The following is a 22,383-nucleotide window of genomic DNA, read 5'->3' as shown; positions in this document are numbered from 1 at the left end:
TTCGCTCTTTGAGCTTCACTTCAATCAAATAGTTTTGGAATTTATGAAATAGTAATATTTTATTCAAAGCCAGCGCATTTATATTGTATCGAAATAAAAGTTAAAAGTACACGAAACAAATATGGTTTTTATTAATTAATTTTACAATATAATCAGTGCTACGCTATTTTATAATACACCTCTGTAAGCAATTAAAAAATTAATTAAGAAAATTTAGAATTATGAATAATTTTATAAATATCATTAATACACAGAAGAAACATTAAGATTAAAAAATTAAAGAATTCCAGATGTGGCAATATATTTACGTAGATAACGACTTGTGTTATTGAACATATTGAACATATTGACGACGATTTGAAAAGTATGATACAAAAAAATTGATTATTTTGTAAGAAAAACAAACCTATCCATTTTTTAAATCCAGCATGCTAAACATTATTAATAGTCTTTTTAAAATTAGGGTTAATTACATCTACTTAATTTGTTTATATCAAAAAATTATCATAATAAATTATTATGATACTCGTTTTGATTCATAAAAAAACAGTACGATATGGTTTGAAGCGTACTTATGAAGTATGAATTCAAATATTTTGACTTGTGCTGATAAAATCGACATATGTCTACAATTCTTTGTTCTAGTTTTTATGCATAGTTATATTTTTAATTTATTTTTATTTTCAGTTTCTTAATAACATACAATAACAAATGTTTTCGCAGGGTATTTAAATATGTTTTTTACTCACCAGATTTTCGTATATGCGCTCCACAATATTCGACGTGTATAATCTGACCGAATGGTCCGGCCATGTAGATCTGACGTGCATGCAAGGTTTTCTATCCCAATAGGGAAGGAAGTAGTGCGTCCTATCGTGGGACATTGCCTTCATCGGTTGAGTCATACTCTCGCCGTGTTCAATATCTAAGAAAGAACATCGAATTATGAATATTTATGTAGACTCAAAAGTAGATCACGACCCATAGTTATATATAATAGTATGTCGTGAAATATTTACCGCAAAAGTGTTTTGCATATTCCATAACATTTCCAATCAGTTTAAATTATACAAATAAAAAATTAAATTATTAAAACTTGTTTTAAATGAAGTTGTACAAACAGAAATTTACACTGTTTGCTACCTATATATATATATATACATATGTACACAGTGTATCGATCGTATTAAACGCATAAACTTCGCCTGTTACTACTGGCGAATACATATGTTAATTAAACATAATTTACCTATTATACGTACGGTTTTATTTTTATATTACTATTGTGTTTTACTATATTATTCCGCAAATAAGTGAAAGCGTTTCTTAACTTGGTAATAATGGCTAATATTAAACTAGAGTTAAATTTGGCCAATAATAAATCGCAAACTGAAATTTTATTTTTTTAACTTAAATTAAAAGTGAATAATAAATGTATTTAAATTAAAATAAAAAATTGTATAATAGATATAATAAAATATGACGTATTACAGGAAGGCTTCTTGTATTTTTCATAACACGTAGCTGAGCTGCCACGTGACACGCTTAAATGAAACTGAATATTCACACATTTTCGACTTTTCATTTTAAATTAATGAATGGTAGAAAAACCAGTCTCACTAAGAAATTAATTTCTAAGTACAATTTCATATCGATCCAAAAATTCTGTTTTAACTAAGATCCCATAGAAGCTTAAGGAATATTTTTCAGATAACGGACCTCATAGGCATACGCATACTTTTATGAGAATAATATATTTCGTATAAAACCAAACTGATGAACGTCGTTTACTAATCAATGTTGTGTACTTGTCGCAAATCATCTTATGTCGCATGTCAACAACATCAAACGAGGAGCTGACATGTGAAAGGAGATAACTTTAATACTTTCATGTACTACATATATCGCAAATATGGATTCATAAGGTGACATGGATGAGCTTCTTGTCGCAAATGTTATATACTCGTTGGTGTATGTAGAAATAGATATATTTTGAAGAACTAGCTTCTAAATATAATTTTTATTTTGATTTTATTTATTTTATCAAATTGCAAATTCATTATAAAGTGCTTTTGGATCCAATAAGACGTTGTTAATAATAAAGCATTCTACTGCTAAGGCGACCCCAGAAAATTACGTAACACAAAAACAATACGCCTTCCCGACTCCGATTACTCATTTTTATGTGGCAAATGGGCTAACGTCAAACTGTGTTTTGTAAAATTAAATATTTTTTTGAGAAAGTACAAAATGTGCGTGAACGTATAGCCAAGGAACAGACAATGTCCAGAAGGCATTGAAATTTTACGATAATATTCACAAAAAAGATTTGCAAATGAATCCATAAAAAGCATTGGTATCCTACTAGTTTGAGTCAGGAGCACATTTACATTCTAGAATGATATGGCTAGCATAGTTTTTTGACAATGAAATCTATAAAATTTAGACTAGCACAGCTTAAACTTCATCTCACTCGACCCTTTACGTATGTTATGTTATATCCGTTTTCAGATGTGAACAAACATCAGGCCTTTCAGCCTATCATTAATGTCAACTAAAAAAATATAATTTAATGTTTTTTTATTGCATTTTAAAACGTAGTTTTAAAGTCGTTGGTGGTAGTTTTAGCAAATCTGTATATAAATATCCATTCAGTATTAGAAGAGCTACTGCCCTCATCCAGACTTGATTTTGGAGTTACATTCTCCCAAAAAAGCTCACAAAACCTATACTCCCGACCATTTCTAGAGAAATTTGCTAATTTCTCGATAATTTTCAATGAGATTATATAATGTATATTCTTACATGTTTTATTACCACTGCATAAAAAGAGCGAGCCCATGTATGATGTTTGAAAATATTTTTTCTTTCTCGGAGGTTTTTACTAGAGATCAAAAAATGTTTACGATTTTATTAACTAACTCTCTCGGCCTTATATTTGCTTTGTTAATCTAAAAAGTACGGTAATAATCAGTAAAAACGCTCAGCTTGGGAATCAGCAGCTTACAAAAATGTATGGGGCCTTTCCACATAGCTACGCCATAAAAATTTTTAGTCTTTTAATTTAAATCTCGTTTTTTATCTTTATCTTTATATTGTCCGAATTTTGACAAATGTAAAGTAGCAACAACTGTTATATGTAATTTTATCTACGATTTGGGAATAAATACAGGAGCTCTGTAATAAATCATTGTAGATCGATTCGTTCCGATCCTTTGATTATTCACTTTCTTTATTACAAATCATATTTGTATTGAAGTTTTTTCTCTCCAACAACTATTCCGTTATCTGGATAAATATATTTACAATCATATACGTATAATTTTTTATTTATCAAAATTTCTAAAAAAAAAATGAGAATTTGCATTTTTTAACAAATAAGAAAAACATCGGAAAATTAGAATTACTATACTCCGTTTCTTTTAACCGAGTCACTTTGAGGTCTATCCATTTCGTCATTATTCATAAGTGAAAAAGAGATGATAGCTTAGTGTGCATGCCCCACCAATTTTCGATATACTAATCATAAAATTTAGATAAATCAGAAATGTTACTATATTTTTAAAGTTAAAATGGTGAAAAATATAAGCTATCAAAATCAATATCAATTAAGTATACATAGCGATAACAATATGAAGACGTATGTGCAGTATGTAGACGTTCGTGCGCTACGCATATGACAACTTTGTGAAATACGATATAAGCCTCAAAGTGACTCTGTTAAATTAAACGAAGTATAATTGTATTGAATTTGAGATACATATACGTAGTTAGAATACGAGTAATGACAAGTGACAACCCACAATGACGTTGTTTGAACTGACGAGCTTTCCCAGTGTCGGCGTTCTATCATAAATATAATCTAGAAGTCATATATGTATAATATTAAATTTAAAAACGATATAGAATTTATACAAATCTATATTCGTAAAACTGTTTTTTCTAAATAAAGTATGCATCGCGATTGTGCTGCAATGAGAAAGATAAATGAATTAAATTATCCTCCATTACTGGTGTTATATAATAAATGATTTGTTTCAATGCATCATAGAACAAATACAATTTTCGGGTTTTATACATATACAATATATATTTGATAATATTTTTTACATATAAATTTTATTATTAAAAATTTATATCTCACTGTGTGATTCGCCGCTGATCCTAGACGACGGGTTGTAGCCGTCGATCACGTTTCCATTATTGCCGATGCTCAACTCGAAAGAAATCGGTTTCTCTGTCAGCTTCTTGTCTATCATTGATGCATCCAAAATGGTGGCGAACAATAGAAAATCCTGTTCGGCTGCGGAGCAATAGTCCGGTGGTGGCGGACAAGATTCTACTTCTACAGCTGAAGACACCGCGTCAGGATTGTCAGTAAGTTCAGTGCGGATCGATAACAGTAACCTGAACAAAAAATAATGTGTTAGTTATTTACTTTTAAATAGCAACATTTCATACAATATATACAAAACACATCTGTATGCGCTTAAATGGTAATTCTTAAAAAGTATACGTTTTGTAAATTTTGTGAATATTTAGTGATTGACAAATTGAAGTAAAAAATTATAAAAATATAACAATATAACGATATTCCACGAATTATTAATACCAATTTTATTTCCGTCCCGTGTCAAGACAAAAGATTCACTGACTTTTAGTCAACGACTATAGTAGATCAACAATTTTTTTTTAAATAGAACGTGTTATAAATGTAAACATGTTTATTGAGATTATATTTTAGAACATACTTTTTTATATATAAATTAATATTATCATATGAATGCCAATTTTTAACGATCGAAATTAAATTTTAGATATATTATTGTTGTCACAGTGTTGTCACAGTATGTGCTATATGAGGGCATCAAAAAAATATTTTTCCAATGAAAATTTATTTAATAATATTATAGTTTTACATAGTGTCGTCACACTAGTTGAATGTGACTTGCTAAGAAACCATATAAATAGCAGTTATACTAAACACTAGAAGTAATGTAGTTTTGATTTACTAAAACGCAGATTAACTGTAGGGATAGTTGGGAGAGGAGCAGACGTAGGACCAATAAAAGGTGTAACTACGTGATCTACTTGGGTAACAGAATTTGCAGTCAAGTAATTCTGTTAAGTTGTCTCGAGCTCATTTACCAACGATTTATGTATAACTTTTATATAATAAAATTATTTTATTATTTTTTATGATATACTATAATATTGTCCTCACTTGCTTCGATAGAATTATATATGCGAGACCAATCATCAACAGATTATTTTTTTTATAATAAATCTATATATTTTCAAGGTTTAAAAATATGTATTTACCGGTATTGTTATCGGATTCGGCAACTCTCTGTTCATAGGGTCTTTGAAATTTTTTAATATTATTTAAAAATAAACCTTTTCTGAGTAAAAACAATGTTGTTCTGTTTTGTCGTAACCTGTGACGAGATGAGCAATGACTTTTTTTACGAGCTTAACGAAATATTTATTCAACGTTATTAACATGTAAAAAAAACCAAGATTTTAGATCGAAATATGTTAAGAAAATAATTGCAATATTTTTGTATGATTAAATCGCGCAAACTACAGATATCTAGTTAATAAAGTATTAAAATGTATTATGCTACATATTTGCTTTTTGTATAATTAATTGATAAATTTATATATTTAAAAAATATTACTTTAATGCGATTTTTTAGTGTGTGTAGAATGACAACCGTCTAACCTTTTATATATTTTATTTTATTATTTTCAGAAGAACTTCTATTTTTATTTTTACACGTCATATTTAATTATTTTTTTAGGGAAATATACATGTGTATATTATTATATAGAACATCCAGCGTCTTATAGTCAATTTCAGCGAGCGCCTTTCTTATTAAATTTCAACGCAAATTATTAGGGCACATTTTTTTATACTCCTGACATTAAACGGCCTTTAAACGAGTAATCAGTTGCGTGCTAAAATTAAATTAAACCTTGTTCTCGAACAAAGTGGCACCGAGTCGCGAAGGGAAGCTGTGATACTGAATAAAATTAAATTAAAATATGTCGAATGTTCAACGCGATCCAAATGCATCAGTTGCTAAATGAAAAGACTCTGGTAGTCATATTAGATAGTATATGTCAAACATAGCGTATTATCCGAAATAATATTATGGAATCTAAGAAATATATTTGAATATACTATTGTTATACTTTCCGAACTATATTTTGGCTCAGAAACATCTCGTACAATGTTATCTTTTATAAATCTAAAATACTAAGAAATTCGCGTTTAAACAAGACCATTACAGCTCAAAAAAAAATATTTATAGAAATAGATATTCTTCGAATAGTGATTTTAATGTATTGTATATTTTTCCTCGTATATATCCAGAGCCACCCACTCTCTTTATATTATAGGTAGCATATCTATCAAAATGTACTAAAAACAACATATTTAATTAATCATTTCGTTACATATAAATCCCCGGTAATGCCGGATATGCATCGACAGTTGATATCTGTATAAATATTTTATGTTACTCGCAAAAAAAATATATGCAGTTTAGCAACTTTATCAAAAATATATTTTTTATAGCGATAAAACAATAATCGCAATACAAATAAAAAATATATGGTTTTATTTTGACAAGTGTTTCTTTCGGATATTTTTATAAAGTTGCTATCTAAATTTATGTTATTTCGGTACATGCTTAGATATAAGAACTGTATTTACGCCACGAAAAATTAGGCTTATTATACTAGAGGGAAAAAATCTCAGATATTTGTAATTTTGTATGTCTATCGATAAGTTTTTGTATACAATAATTCAATTTATTTTGGACAGTTTATATTTATTTATAATGTATATACATATGTTACATATGTTACATCATGTTGGCGATTTTAAGCACAAACATGCATAAATAAATATAAACTATAATAATTTTTATTAAGAAAAATATCTGCAGTTGCAATATAATCTAGCAATTTCGTTTAATTGCTAGTTTACGCTTCGGTTTCCCATCCACTTGACATAAACTTGCCAGTCAAACAATAACGAGTTTCGCGACGGTTTAGTGTTGTTTGTCTGTTTGCATCAGTTAAATGTACTAGCCCTAAACATCCGAGAATTGCGCTTTAGCATCAGAGTTAAACTGAATTCAATGCATCAAGTTTTACGATTGTTTGTTGTTTACCTTTCTTAAAATGAATCTGAGCAGATATATTTAAATCACTCTATAGATGCATAATCAGTTAGAACATATTATTTTAATACATTAATAAAACCGTTTTTGCTCTCATTAACATGTCAACAGTTTTGTCATTCTGACTATATATAATCTGCTTTAATCTCATGTTAGATATAAATTATTTATGTATAACTGTAATCAATTGGAAACCGTTGCAGTAAATTTGTAAATAGATTTTCTTCTTATTAAAGAAAGTTATTAAGACCTTATAAATCATTCAGCCTTTGAAAGCTGTTTTTGGCGAGTCTGATAAATCGAGAAGTACCGCGTATTAATGACCGACAAAAGACCGACAATAGTAAGAGCCTTAAAGACAAGATCTCTTAAAATTTTTACTTCAATTTTCTCGAATTATTTACGGGTTTTAATAGTATAAGTTTCAATAAGTAGGTATACAAAATTCTTTTGGTGCTTCTTGCTTAGCTTAAAAATTTTATGGTTTGCACCCATATATATTATGAAATGCAATTAATTAGTACGATCTTGTGTTCTCTATTATAATTCCCGCTGATTAATGCAGTCAGAGGGGACTGCTCCGGGTGAAGGGTGGAAACTGGTTAACCAATGTCGATACACGCTCATACATTAAATACAGACCTTATTCATTATTCCTGAAATACGTACCAGAATACGGTTAGGTTTATTAAATATAAAAATAATCATGTTTTCAACGACGTTTATTTTGAATATAGTGAGTAACATCTTATCAACGTATTGATTGATAATTGAAACGCGATATTTTGAACAAAATATACATTGAATTAAAATTAGCCTCGTCAGCACAATTGTTTTTTTTTTCAACGGAAAATTAAATTGAAGTAATTTAGAAATATTAAATATCATCTTGGTGAGTTCTTACATAATATTTAAAGGCATATAAGAAAATTGATATTATTTTTTTGATTGAAAAAAGTTAATGTGGGGGGTTTCAACCCCCTGCACATTTTGTTATAATTTATGTCATTATTATTTTTTTTATTATTTTTATTTATTTATTAAAATTATAACCATCGTGACCTGACAGGCAAACCTAATGCGTCACGATAGTCAAAAGTACTAATACATCATAATACATACAAATATAAACAAGACAAAACAACAGACACAAATCACCTCAACAGGTGTGCATTGTCCCATACGAATTGAACCAAAACTCCATAAGTGCAAGAGAAAATGTCAATATTACTATGGACAGAATTGAGCAGATAAATGGCCTTGGCCAGAGAAGAGTTGGCAAGTGCTCCAGTTCTACACTTAACAGGCAAGAATAGTGGACGCGACCGAGAACTATATCCACCTTCAGGAGCCCACATTTGAAGCTGCTCGAGCACTGAAGGATTGTCTACGATGCCCTTGAGCAATTTCCAGAAGTGTTTAATTACATAAACACTTCTGCGAGTCGACAAAGAAACGTATCCCAGGGCTCCCAAAATAAAAGCACTGGGAAACAAGAACGGATAATACCCGTATTCCTTCAAGTATAAATATCGAAGAAATTTACGTTGTACTTTTTCCAGCTTCAATTCATTACATTGATTCATTACGCCTGGGATCCAAATGATGGAGCTAGTTTCTAGTATGCTGCGGACTAGAGTATCATAAAGAGTGCGCAATACTAAAGTATTCCTGAAGTAACGCGCATTTCTCAAGATAAAACCGAGCATTTTTAAGGATTTGCTATGAGTCTCTGCAATGTGCTGGCTAAATTTCCAACGTTCTTCGAAAGTCACTCCTAAATCCTTAGTTGAAGAAAACCTTTCCAGAAAATATCCGCCTAGATGGTATGAATATTTTGCCGGCGTTAACGACCTTGAAAATGAAATTGTGTGACATTTCTTTACACTGAAAGGCAATTGGTTATAGCAAGCCCATTTCCATATAGAGTTGAGATCCTCCTGTAGGTCGAGGGAATCAGAAATCGAATGCATTTTCTTGTAAATTTTCAAGTCATCTGCATATAATAAAAAATCTGAATGCTCTATTGCTGTTTCTATGTCATTAATGAACAATAAAAACAACAATGGACCCAAATTGGATCCTTGAGGTACTCCAGTAGGGGTCTTATATCGTTCTGAAAAAGAGTTATTATACTTGACGAATTGATATCTATTGGTCAAATAATTTGAGAATAGATTTATGAGATCTTCAGAAAACCCAAAATTAGATAACTTTTTTACAAGTAAAGCATGGTTAACTTTATCAAATGCTTTTTCAAAGTCTGTGTATATGACGTCCACTTGTACATCAGAGTTCAATGATTTTGAAACATAGTTAGACAAAACCATTAGATTAGTGACAGTGGATCGAGATTTACGGAAACCATGTTGTTGGTCGAGAAGCATACACCTGCAATGATTAAAAATGTATTTATGCAAAACAATTTCAAATAATTTTGCAGGTGATGAGATCAAAGCTATTGGCCTGTAATTGTCAATCTGAGATTTGGGACCCTTTTTATGAATCGGAGTGACTTTTGAACATTTCCACAATTCTGGAAAACAAGAGGATCTCAAAATTAAATTAAATATAAATTTTAGAGGCTGTAAAATACCAGACTTGCATCCTTTCAGAATGTAGTCTGGAATAAAATCTGGTCCCGAGGTAAAAATGGACTTTAGTCTGCTAAATCCATATTCCATATCAACCAAACTAAAGGTTTTGATTGATAACAAAAATGACCATGAACGATGAGTCTCATCGTAATTAGAATTAAACTCTAAATGTGACCCATCATTATGGTATACGGTTTGAAAATACCTAACAAATCCATCTGCAATCTCTTCAGAACCTTCAAAATTGATGTTGTTCCAACTCATCGATGACAATAAGGATTGGCCATCGCGTTTTGAGCTAACGAATTTCCAAAATTTTTTCGGATCTAAAATTATCGACTTTTCACAGTCTCCAATATAGTTCCGATGGCAATCGCAAATCATCAATTTTGCACGCGATCGCAGAGTACGAAATTCTTCATAGATGAGAGAATTTCGTGTTCGTTTCCAGATTTTATGTATGACATGTTTCTTTCTAAGAATTGTAATTACCTCATTCGAGAACCATATTGGATAAATTCTACTAGTCGTTGGATATCTTCTGGAAAAACATTCATCAAAAATACCATAAATTAATTTATAAAAAACATCAAGAGCAGAACTAACATCAATTGTTTGATACAATTGTGTCCAATCCGTACGAGACAGCAAACCATTGAGATGGTCAAAATCCAGTTCCCTAAACTTCCATCCATACAGTATATTCTTACATACTTTTTCATTTATAAATGGACGTGAATTTGGCTGTTTGAACCTAATGCCAACTACGAGTGGCGGATGATAATTATCCTCTTTAACGAGGACATAATTACTTCTCGTGACGTCATCGCAATTAGCATATATGTTCGTTAAAATTACATCAAGTTTTTTATTATAAATATTATTGACACAATTAATATCAGATAAATTAAATAATGAACTGGTGAAATCAATCTCCGCACGCAAATATGGGGCGGACGGAATATTGAAATCACCTAAAATGATTATATTTTTGGCAATTAAAAAATCACTGTTAGACATTAAAGTGTGAAAAAAGATTAAAAAAGAAAATTATAACGACCATTTCGAACAAAGATAAAAGAGATCAACATATCTCGGAAGTAAGGCCACTCACAGTATTTCACACAACAATAGAAAATATATCTACTGACCATTTAATACTACATAATGTAATTAAAAAAAATAATCAAATTAGGATTGGATTAAAAAAATGTAACTGGAATGTAGATAACATGGATGTTATATCATATAATAATATTGTAGATAGTAAAATAAGAAGTCAATATTATTTTAAAACAGAATATTATTACAATACAAAACCGTAGTTTAATGCTGATTTTAAAAATGCTTTAAAGAAAATAAATAAATCATAGAAAATATTGCAAATATTAAAAACAAAACGAGTAGAATATAAAGTATTAAATGGAAAATGGAAAACATACCAACAATGTAGAAATATCTAGAAAAAATGGTATAAAAATCGATAGATGAAATAAAAAATGACCCAAATAAGATGTAGAAAACAATTAAACAAGGAATAAGTATTACTAAGAGAAACGACATAATAAATACGACATAAAAAACAGAAAGAAATAATACATACTGTATTGAGATTATAGAACGGATTGTGAGTTTAATACCTCAGTTTATTAATTTAATACAAAGCAATAATGAAACATTAAATGTACAATTTAGTGAATTTAAATCAATACTTTAAAAAAAATAACCAGTACTGGTGAATTAGATGTAAATATAGTTAAAGAAACTTGTGAAATACTGGGAGCTTAATAGTACATAAAGCGCTTTCCGAAAGATATATACCTTATTATTTTAATATTTCTATTGGTATACCTATATCTAAAATAAAAAAATAGTTAAAAGGTTAAGGAAATGAGACCAATTAACATGCTGCCTTGTATGGAAAAGGTGATGGAAGAAGTAGTAAGTAAACACATGAAGGATTTTCTGCGTGAACAACAATCGGGATTTAGAGAAAAATATTCCACTGAGACTGCATTACTGCATATATGTGATAAATTATATATTTAAATATAATAAACTTTTACCAGCTTTTACGGAGTCTATTTGGGTGCATAGTCACACCCCTTTCCCCTTAAAAACCAAAAAAACTCACAAGTAATAACAATAGATTTTGACAAGGGCAAAAATATATGCGCTAATCGAAGAGCCAATTAAAGGAGGAAGATATTTTTTCAAGCGTTATTAATCAAATCTATAAAAGAAATACCATAATTCTCAAAATATTATTTGTATGTAAATAATAACTGTATATTCTAGGGCTCGAAAAAAACAATAAAATGTAAATTTTAAATGCCACCTAGATTAATATCACTTGGAAAATAAACAGATTTATTTACATACAATTAGTATGCATGGATAATATATAAATTTATCGATAAACACGTATCGTATATTATAATAACAATACATAAAGCTTAGGATTGATAAGCTGTTTTCAAGTATATGTGTTACAAACATGGAGTATTATATTTTAAATTGTTTGGAACACATATATCTACGCTCCCAAACGAGTGAGTTGGGTTTTTGACCTTTCATCTCACTTGACTCGTTCCATGTTATGTGGGATAAGCGATATATTCTTCCTTAGAACTTTTTTTAAATTGTCAGACTAAGCATCTACAAATTAGACTCTTAAACTATAACCAAAAAATTAAAGTTTGAATTATTTCCTGTATACGATGCAAATTGACTTTGTATAAAATTAATTTGAGTGTCGTTTTTATAAACATAATAATAAAGTTTCGATAAATTTGTTTTTGAAACTATTATTTCGAACAAATTGGATCCACAGGTTTAGAAAGACTGGTTAAATGACGTATTTATGTGAAAAATCATAAGGAAGCTACATATTATATTTCAATGCAATATCTTAATTGGTTTACAAGTTATAGGGAATTTACTAAAAAATATAATTGTTTGCCATTTTTCCGTGAAATCACCCGGCCACCAAGTAGAGCTCGGCAAATAAACACCGGTCGTTAAGCTGTTAATACGACATATTTGCGAGCTTCAATGGGACAAAATCGTTTTAGTATTTAAAATTTATTAATTTCAAATAAAATATTTATTTTTGCATTACTTCTGTATATTTTTTACCACACTAAAGCGCTTTTAGCGGTAGATAATAATAATGCGAATAAATCACATTTTCAACGAATTAAAGGTGTAAAAAGATATCTGCCTATGCGAGAGGTAAAAACAAATCGGCGTTAAATTGATCCACGTACCTGGCCCTGTAGGACACCCCTTCTCCGAGACCCGCGTTTAGAGCTGCATGCTGATCGAGCAGGGTGTAATCCCTCGGCGATCCATAAAGATACACGAAAGCTGGTCCAAACGTGGGTAGGAATCCTGACAAATCAAAGCACATCATAAATAAACTTACGTTCTCTTGAAACTCACTATGAACATAATAAATTAGTTTGGTTTTAATATTATAATTAAATGTTTTGGGAATTATTACTATAAATAGTTATTATTAATATTAACTCCGCCTAGATTGTGGACATGGTCTGCATTCTTGCCGGTCCCAAGCCTGGATAAAGGAGGAGGGTTTTCATCGTAGGGTTAACCACCTAACATGAAGAAATCCAACTGGTACGAAAAATTCACAAATATATAATAAACCCAGTCCGATTCATAATGACCTAGGCGAACGAAATTTGAATAAACGAATGATCTTTGAAACCTGGAATGTGCAAACAGTGGCGAAAGAAATACTTAAACGCAAGATAGATCTAGTAGCCATGCAATAAATCAGGTGGAAAGAGGCATGGCATATAAACAAACAGAATTACACCATTTACTACAGTGGGTCAATGAAGAAGGCACATCGAGGTATAGGATTCATAGTCACCAGTGAAACTACCAAATAATTTCTAAGATTCTATCTAACCAACCAACAAAAGGGACCATATTCAGTATAACTTTCGTCAATGCATATACTCGGGAGAAGAAGAAAATAAAGATAGATTTTATGAAGAACTTTAAAAGCTTTGTGAAAGTCCCCAAACATAACGCATTATATTATAATTTTAGGATACACAGAAATCTACAAAAAAATAACTAAAGTGGTATGCAAAAAGATAATAACTAATAAAAAAAAAAGAAAAGTTTCTAAAGAGATCAAACAAAATGATTCCAACTACGTCTCAGTGCCTACGAAAATACGGAAGAAAAAATCCAGATAAAAAAATACCAAATTATAAGGAGATGGTATGAGATCCACAAAGTCCTGCAGAGAAGCAAAATTGTAACTGAGAAGCAGCCTACTTTTCAGCAGAGACGAACATTGACGACTCCGTAATTGAAGAAATAAGAACAGCTATCATAAGCTTGAAAAATCACAAAGTACCAGGAAAAGACAAAATAAAATAATATGTAACACCATAAAAAAAACTAAATAATACCAGAAGACTGGATTACGGCTATTATTGTCTCCGTATGGAAAAAGGTGGAGAAATTAAATTGTAATAACTATAAAGGAATCTCACCACTGAGCACCACATACAGAGTATTCTCAAACATTTTATATAGAAGAATAAAAAATATCTCAATGAAATACTGGGAAAATATCAGTGTGGATTTTGAGCCAACGGGTCTACCATAGATCATATCCACACAATGAGACAGACACTGGAAAAAAGTAATTGTATGCTTATGCTATTTGTCAATGGTGTTTTAGAATTATTTCTATTTATGAACTACGTTTTACAAAATTTTTTTGTAATTTATTTTTTTATTTTCAATTCCTGATTAGTGATTTTGTCATTAAGTCTGTTATCTTTTAGTTGTGTTTCTAATATAAGATGATCCTTTGTAAACATAATATAAAATCTATCACGTATATCTTAATATGTTCCCTTTCAAACAATCTATTGTCCGTTTTGTGTCTAGACCCATGAATTACTGCCATAAATTAGTGTGTGTTTGATGAGTGCTTTTGTATATGTTTCAATATGCCATTTTATATTTTTTGTGCTAAATATAGTCTACTTGTTAACTTTCACATAATACACGTTTACTAGAATGTGTTGATTTTATTCTTGAATATACATTTAAATATATTATATACTTTTCTTAAATCGTAAAACAGCGTTTATTTTTTTAATATTATTTAATATTTTCCCAAAACCTTAGAAACTATGTATATTGAAACAGAAAATAATTTATTAAACAGTCACATTTTTCTGAAATCGGCAAAATGTTTGCCATCAATATAAATATATTCATAAAAATAAACCCGTCCTTTTTTATTTTTTCATTGGAAAAATCGTGGTGTACTTTAAAAATGTATTTAATTATAATTTTTAATTTATTATGACTCATTTAAACACAATGTAGTATATTTATTAGAGGTGACGCATATTTTGTATTTATACACATATTTACATTCTAAGGTAATAATAGTAAATAAAATATATTAAAATAATTACCTCTCTCTCCGTCGTTGGCTATCGATTTCAGATCAATATAATGCGTTCCTATAACAGTAGGCTTTACAGGATCATGGTCTCGTAGTTGAATCCTCATCCTTTGACACAATGGTGGAAACATGTCAGTAAACACAATCTGCTCATTCCAAATAGGATTATAGCTGTTTTTTTGAACGCTCGTGTTTCCCTGTAAAATGTTTCTGTTGAGATATTTTCTAGAAAGACTAAATCAAAGTGAGCACATATAACTTATTGAGATATATATTTATAGAAATGAAACAATAATTTATCATGCCTGTATGTCAAATTTAAGCTTATATATATTTATTATTCGCAAACGAATTAAACTATTTTTTATCCGCTGCAAGAAAATATTGTTAAGTGGTTTGTACTGAAACCATATAAAATATTACAGCACATATTAATTACTTTAATATTTTTATTCAGGTCAAGTCAGCTGTTAATTTTTTTATGCTAGCACAGTGCTTCTAAATAAATATGCGCGCCACTTATTATAAATTTATTCTTAATATTTTTAATGGAATGTATTTTTTTTTAACGGGTTAATATAACCACTAATAATGAGTGTACCGATGCTAATACAAAATAGTGAGAATAGTACAAGAAACAATAAAGCAATAAAATAAATCAATGATTAAAGAAAAACAATGTAATTTGTTTGTAAATTGATTTAGTAGTAGTATAAAAGCACAGTTGATAAAAACATTTATAAAAGCATATTTTTTTAATTAGATTAAAAATAATTAACGTACAAAAATATTGTTTCTGTCCTTTCAAAAGTATTCTTCTTCTCAATATGTATAAATTACATGTAATAGTAGCAAAGCTTGTTTTGACAGAAGCTTTTGACCTGGTTAAAATAATGTTTCGCAAATCATATGCAAAACGGAAGCGACATATACCGCTTGTTCATAATACAGTTGGAATAAGAATTGATGATATATTATATAAAGAGCTTTACAATCAGTTAATGTCTAAACTGTATATTTTGTAATACAAATAGATGAGGCAACATATGTAAATAAATATGCTTATTTAATTGCATATTTTCAATATGTTATAAAAAATAATACACAATTCATATACAATTTTAAACATAATTGACATTTCCCTAATAAGAAAGACAAAGTGGAATAACTGAATTGTATTCACAGTAAATGTTAAGACACCAGAAGGGTTTTTAGTATTAGTTTAAATTAAAGCATCTGAAGTTATCATAAGGCATTTTAAGTTTCACAGAGTAGCTCTTGTGTCGTAAAATGTGAGCGATGAACATTTTCAATAAAGTTATAAATCATCATAAAACAGTCCTTTTAAAGCTAAGTCACTAGATCTAAATACACCTAGCTAAACACGAGATCTAAATACACCTAACTTCTATACATTTTTAAAGTGCGTCGGCTATCTCGTGCAATAGTGATTCAAAGGGCTTTCGAACGAAAAGGGGTAATGCGATTTTCCTGAATGAAAATCACAAGGAAGAGGCATATTTATTTAGGAACGATAAATTTATTTTCAAACATAGTTATTTAGTTTTAATTTATAGAAATGTAAGTGATTTAAATAAATCTTATTTGTTAGCAAGGATTACAAATGCATTTAATAATACAAAAAGAAAAATTAAATGCATATATATATCAAAAATTATAACTAGAGAAATCGCATATAACCAACAAATATGTTCGATAAGTTTTGTTTATATAATGACATTTTAAAATATTTTAAAGCACACTTTTACACACGCACAGTTTAATTTTGCACTTTTTACAATATTTCAATTATCTCAATTTCACAAAGTTCACATTGTGCAGAGAAATTTGTCGATGAAAAACATGATGCATTGAGAACTTTCAAAGAAACAAAAAATGAATACTAAATCTTTGGTTTAAGCAAAATGAATAGTTTTTGAAAGACATTATCAAGCAAAACTATACAATTACTGTAGCCATCTGTAAAATATATGAATAATGCAAAACGAGATTTTCTGCAACCACCGCGAATAAGTCAAAATATTGACTCCGTTTTGTAGTAAAAAAATAATCAGGAGTAGGACTATCATCTATGACACCACAATTTAATCAGCTTTGCGTTGAAGACAGCACATTAAAAACAAATAAATTTATAAACATACATATAAGTAAGGCCAGGGCTTTTTTTTGAACAAAATTGTGCCGGAACTCACTCATTGTCAAGCGTTTTACTAAAAAAAAAATGCCACGAAGCACATAAAAAATTAAAAAAAAATTATATGAGATCAAAGTGTATTTAAACCAAATTTTGGTCAATAGGAGGGCGCAAAAACAATTATTACTTCTCAGAAGTCAAAAATTCACGTCAAAAGCAATAAAATCGTGTCGGCGCCGTCGCAGTGCGACGGCGACGGCACAATTTTATTGCTTTTGACGTGGATTTTTGACTTCTGAGAAGGGATAATTATTTTTTGCGCTCTTCAATTGGTCGAAAATCGGTTTAGATGTTTTTCATTTGACAAGCGATTGAGAAGTAACCGAAATTTTCTTTCATTTTTAATCTTGTGGGGAAACTTAAATATAAGTAAAATGAAAATAAGAACGTCATATTTACGTAAAAATAACGAAATGAATAAAAACATATCTTTTCTTTTTAAAAATGTGTTTTTACTTTTTTAAATATAGAGTACAGTAACACAAAGTTTGAAAACCACTTATTTGAAATATCTAATATTATTATTCCCATCGTGGAACAAAGACGATAAATGGCTTACACTCACCGTTTGTGTGGAAAATATTACCTGTGACATTTATACGTAAACAATAAAATTATTTTGCTATGTTTTTTTATAAATAAATAAAAAATCAATTATAAAATATATCAAAACATATAGCAGTTAATGAAAATTGCTACAAATAAGGGTTTTTTAACGTATTTTATTCTAGGTTCATATCAAACTGTAACTGAATTATTTAAATTATTATATATTTTATCATCCCTTATCTCCTATATTTTAATGGCTTAAGAGATAAATAATGATAGGTTATAGAAATAATAAATTTATAAATATAAATATCATATGCACTTCTACACATTTTTATCGTAAATATATTATTTATTTTTATTTGTGATTTATTAAACCTTAATAAAATCATATTGTATATGTAATACAACTTTAAAACGCTAATTTAAATAGCGTTTAAGAGAATGATTATTATTTGAAAATCATATTATAGCATCATAATTTAAACATAGATATTATTAAAACTTTCTAACTAAGCCTTAAATTTCCTTACTGTTTAAACAATAAGTGGTTTATACTTTAGGCACTTAACCGGAGATATTTTACACGAAAGTTGCAAGAATTTTTATTGTAGCGGTAAATATTTGCAATACCGTCTTTTTCATTAGAACGTGACTCGACTAACCGAACGGGTAGGTTTTCGGCGCTTTTGTGTTTATGTTTGTAATTCGCAAAAGATTTTTTTCCTTCCGTATACGAAGCAAAATCGGTTTTATCAGATTATTTGAAAGCATCGTGTTGAGCTTAGCTCAGGATTATTAAAAGCATATTATATATCACAAACATAAATATGCGTGTTTTTTTCTTTAACATGCATAGTGTAAAAAAATATTGTATCAACATACCATAATATTTACTGGTACTAAAATTATATCGTGATGCTTTTCGCACTGTTACAGTTTACAATAATAAATAAGTGCTATATATGTATATAATATAAATAAAAACAGTTATAAAGAATATGGTAAAGACAAACCTAAAACGTTATGTATGTTTGTTGAATATAAAAATACAAAATTGTATATTTTTTATTTACATATATACGCTTCTGCGGAAAAATTGTTTTTAAATAATACTATAAACCTAAAAATTACCATATCATTTTTCAAACTATGGATAATGAATAGAAACTGGGTGCGAAAATATTTTTAAAATATCGAGATGCCGATCGTGATGATATTTTTAGTAGCCCATGGGATTAAGTCTGAAAAGCCTATAATAATATTTAAATGCCAATTCATGTAAAAGCGTATTTATAATTGTATTAAACTATTTTTAATAATAACTAAAAAAATTTTTATACGCAGAAAGAGCTACAAATATTAAAAAATATATGTATGTTTCGCAAAATATTGTCTATAGAACATCAGACTAACAAAGAAAAGCGTAAAATTGTGTGAATAATTTTGTTTTCACATCAGTGATATTACCATTTATATAAAAGCCAGCTAAATGTTAGATAACAAATAATGAAACGTAATACTAATCGAAGAACTTTTGCCGACCCTAATAAATTTTCATTCATAAGAAAAAAAAAATAAAAAACATTCTCATTGCGCGTTTTGTGCTTCAATTTATATAAGTTTAAGACAGATTAATTTTATTTTGTGCTTAAATTCAAGAAAAAGCATATAATATGATTTATTTAATATATATACATGTAAAGAAGTAGCTGAATCAGTACAATGATTCTTTATTTATGTGGCTTTTGAGAATTGTATGAAATTTAAAACAAACCTATGATTACAATTGACAAATTTATTAATACAAATATTGTATTAGAACGGCTCATAAAATAGCTTATAACATATATTCGTCTCTTTATCTTACTGTTTTTATTATCATTAATGCATATTATATGTCATTGCGTTATACTAAATGTCATATATTTTATCTTTTAGGCAAATGAAGTAGCCAGCTGATTATAAGTAAGAATTGATATAATACTGTTTTTCCATGAGTTTAAATATATTAAATTTACAAAATTTTACAATTATAGAGTATATGGTAATTAAATTAAAAAACATGAAAAATACTATATAGTCTAGCAACCAAATCGGACAATTGCTTCTTATAATTTGAACAAATATAATCAGTAATTAGTGGTTTAACTGTAGCAGTTTATAATATAATATTACAATAAAATATACACTTATTATTCCGGTATGATTTAGCGGAAACTGTCAAAAAAATTAAACATACACATTTGGATTGTTTAATTTTTACTCCTCAGTTTAAATTAACTATTAAATTAAATCGAACTCAATAATTATTTTTTACTTCATGAAAAAAAATCGTTGTTGGTATTTTGCTTATTTTTTAAACATTTTTGACTAGTTCACGTCTATAAAAACGGACAAATAAATGTTAAATAATGATTGATTATGACTTTTAAGGCGGCGGTCTTTATTAAAATTACTTACAAATATGTGTTGATCTCATCCGAAATTTAAAGATGTGCTTAGACATTTTATGTTTCTATATTTTATAAAGATATGTGTTGCTTAATTGCAATTAGTTCAAGACCGTCAGAACCATCAAAATATTTGTAAATAAACTAATTGTACCGTAATTATCTATTTCATTGTTTAAGCTATTGGGTTCCGGAAGGGATTTCTCAACATAATGAGGAAAATAATCCCATAGTAATTTAGATATATATTGTTTAATTGAATTAGAGTGGTTTAAGATAAATAGAAATAGAACTTGGTTGTGATCAAACGAAAGACTAGCATGAATTTTTAAAGTAATTATTATAACATAAAGATAATTTTTTTGAAATAACAATATTTAATACATATGAATTTGGAGCTTTTACGTTTAAATCCCCTTTTAGTTATATTTTTGTTTGTCGCTCTGTAGAGCGACAAAACTGTAGTTCAATAGCGGATTTTAGAGTTTAAATCCCACGCCACAAACTTTGGCCTGTTATAATTAAAAAGTTTATTTAAATTTTATAGCTGTGTACTTGGATTTAGGGCAGCGTTAAGCACAGAGATCACTCGAATCCCAGTTGTTTAAACTACTACCTTGATACTTAATTTTAATATATTTTTACTATTGAAAGTAAAATATGTACATTCCAAATAATATTTCATACAAAACATAAAAGTCTTTACAATCATTTGTAGAATTACAATGACAGAATACCATCGTTTTTCTCAAATCCTTTTATTGTATTTAAATGAGCCAATATTTTAAAGCTTTTTTAATTTATACATTGATTATTCAACGGTAAGCTTTTTCCATTGCAATCTTTAATCCATTTAATTTATCAATTTTCAATTCTAGCTACTATTTTACTCGCGCTTGACAAATATGAATATTTTAATAATTATAAAAATGGGCACTCTTATGTTATAAGTTCCAGCACACAATTTATGGCAGAATGACCAAATAATTGACATCAATGGCATTGTAGTTTATTATCGGTCTTTTTTTTAGTGCAAAAGCGTTTTGTTTGCTTTTTTGTGTTATTACTAATACGCTGGGCTAAGCTCTCCACCTCAAAGGCTAACGAGATCAGCCCTTCCTTAATCTGGTCGGCAGAATAAGTCGTGATAAGCCCGCAGATGAAAACGCGTAACGGCTTGTCTTTGAGAAGCGTGAATGAATGAAAGGAAAACTGACTTTCATCTAAAAGATGTTTTGTTAATCTTCAACTTAATAAGGAAATATTTTTGCACACTTTGTCCATTGAACTGACGGAAAAATAGCCATATTTATTTTTGTTTGACGGACAGCTTTAAAGTCTGACGGATTATTTGACATAATTTGTTAAGAGTGCAAGTTTTTTTAAATTTCTGTCGCCCATATGACCGTCGCTAAAATAACCATCGCCCATTTGACCGTCGCCCAATTGTCGCGTACCGGACTTTAGAGCTAAGGACTCGTCTAGGGTGTTGGGGTGTCTCTTTTTGACCGGTAAGTTGCCAACGTGAGGTAGCTTTTTTTACGCGCGTTAGTTACTTCTCTCATATCGAATTTTATAAAATTAGATATGAGAGAAGTAGCAATTTTTAAGGTCGCAGGAATAATTGCTTCTATTGTGGACGCAGATGAGACGGAAGCCATTTTTCAATTTATTATTTAAATATAAATTTAAAGTAATATTTTCTAGGGTTTTCCGTAATTAACACGCGTGATTGCACATAAATGTCGGTTTACTAATTTAATCGTAACGTTGACGTATCACAAACTCCCACCCGCTATTTTGCGGTTACATCACTGAAATAATTAACAACTTCCAATACCATTGTTTTAATTTAATCCAATTTAACAGATAGTTATTTTAATTATGCTGACAATATCAGTACATCACA

General features: G+C 29.0%; 1 protein-coding gene across 1 annotated transcript in view; it reads right to left on the bottom strand.

The window, feature by feature from the left end:
• mfr (ferlin family C2 domain-containing myoferlin misfire) overlaps positions 1 to 22,383 on the bottom strand; it is a 127,820-nt gene that overhangs the window by 19,940 nt on the left and 85,497 nt on the right. The window contains exons 12-15 of the mRNA XM_088188164.1: positions 15,268 to 15,454; positions 13,060 to 13,183; positions 4,145 to 4,407; positions 750 to 925 (exon numbers count right to left, since the gene is read on the bottom strand). Of these exons, the coding sequence (XP_088044290.1) occupies positions 750 to 925; positions 4,145 to 4,407; positions 13,060 to 13,183; positions 15,268 to 15,454 (750 nt within the window). The remainder of the gene's footprint in view (positions 1 to 749; positions 926 to 4,144; positions 4,408 to 13,059; positions 13,184 to 15,267; positions 15,455 to 22,383) is intronic.

This window comes from Plectrocnemia conspersa, unplaced genomic scaffold (assembly GCF_051122295.1).
Source record: "Plectrocnemia conspersa isolate PC_06_02 unplaced genomic scaffold, ASM5112229v1 ptg000006l, whole genome shotgun sequence".
In the NCBI taxonomy this organism is placed as follows: domain Eukaryota; kingdom Metazoa; phylum Arthropoda; class Insecta; order Trichoptera; family Polycentropodidae; genus Plectrocnemia; species Plectrocnemia conspersa.
The sequence above is the reverse complement of the archived record's forward strand: the minus strand, read 5'-3'. Positions and strand labels throughout refer to the sequence as shown.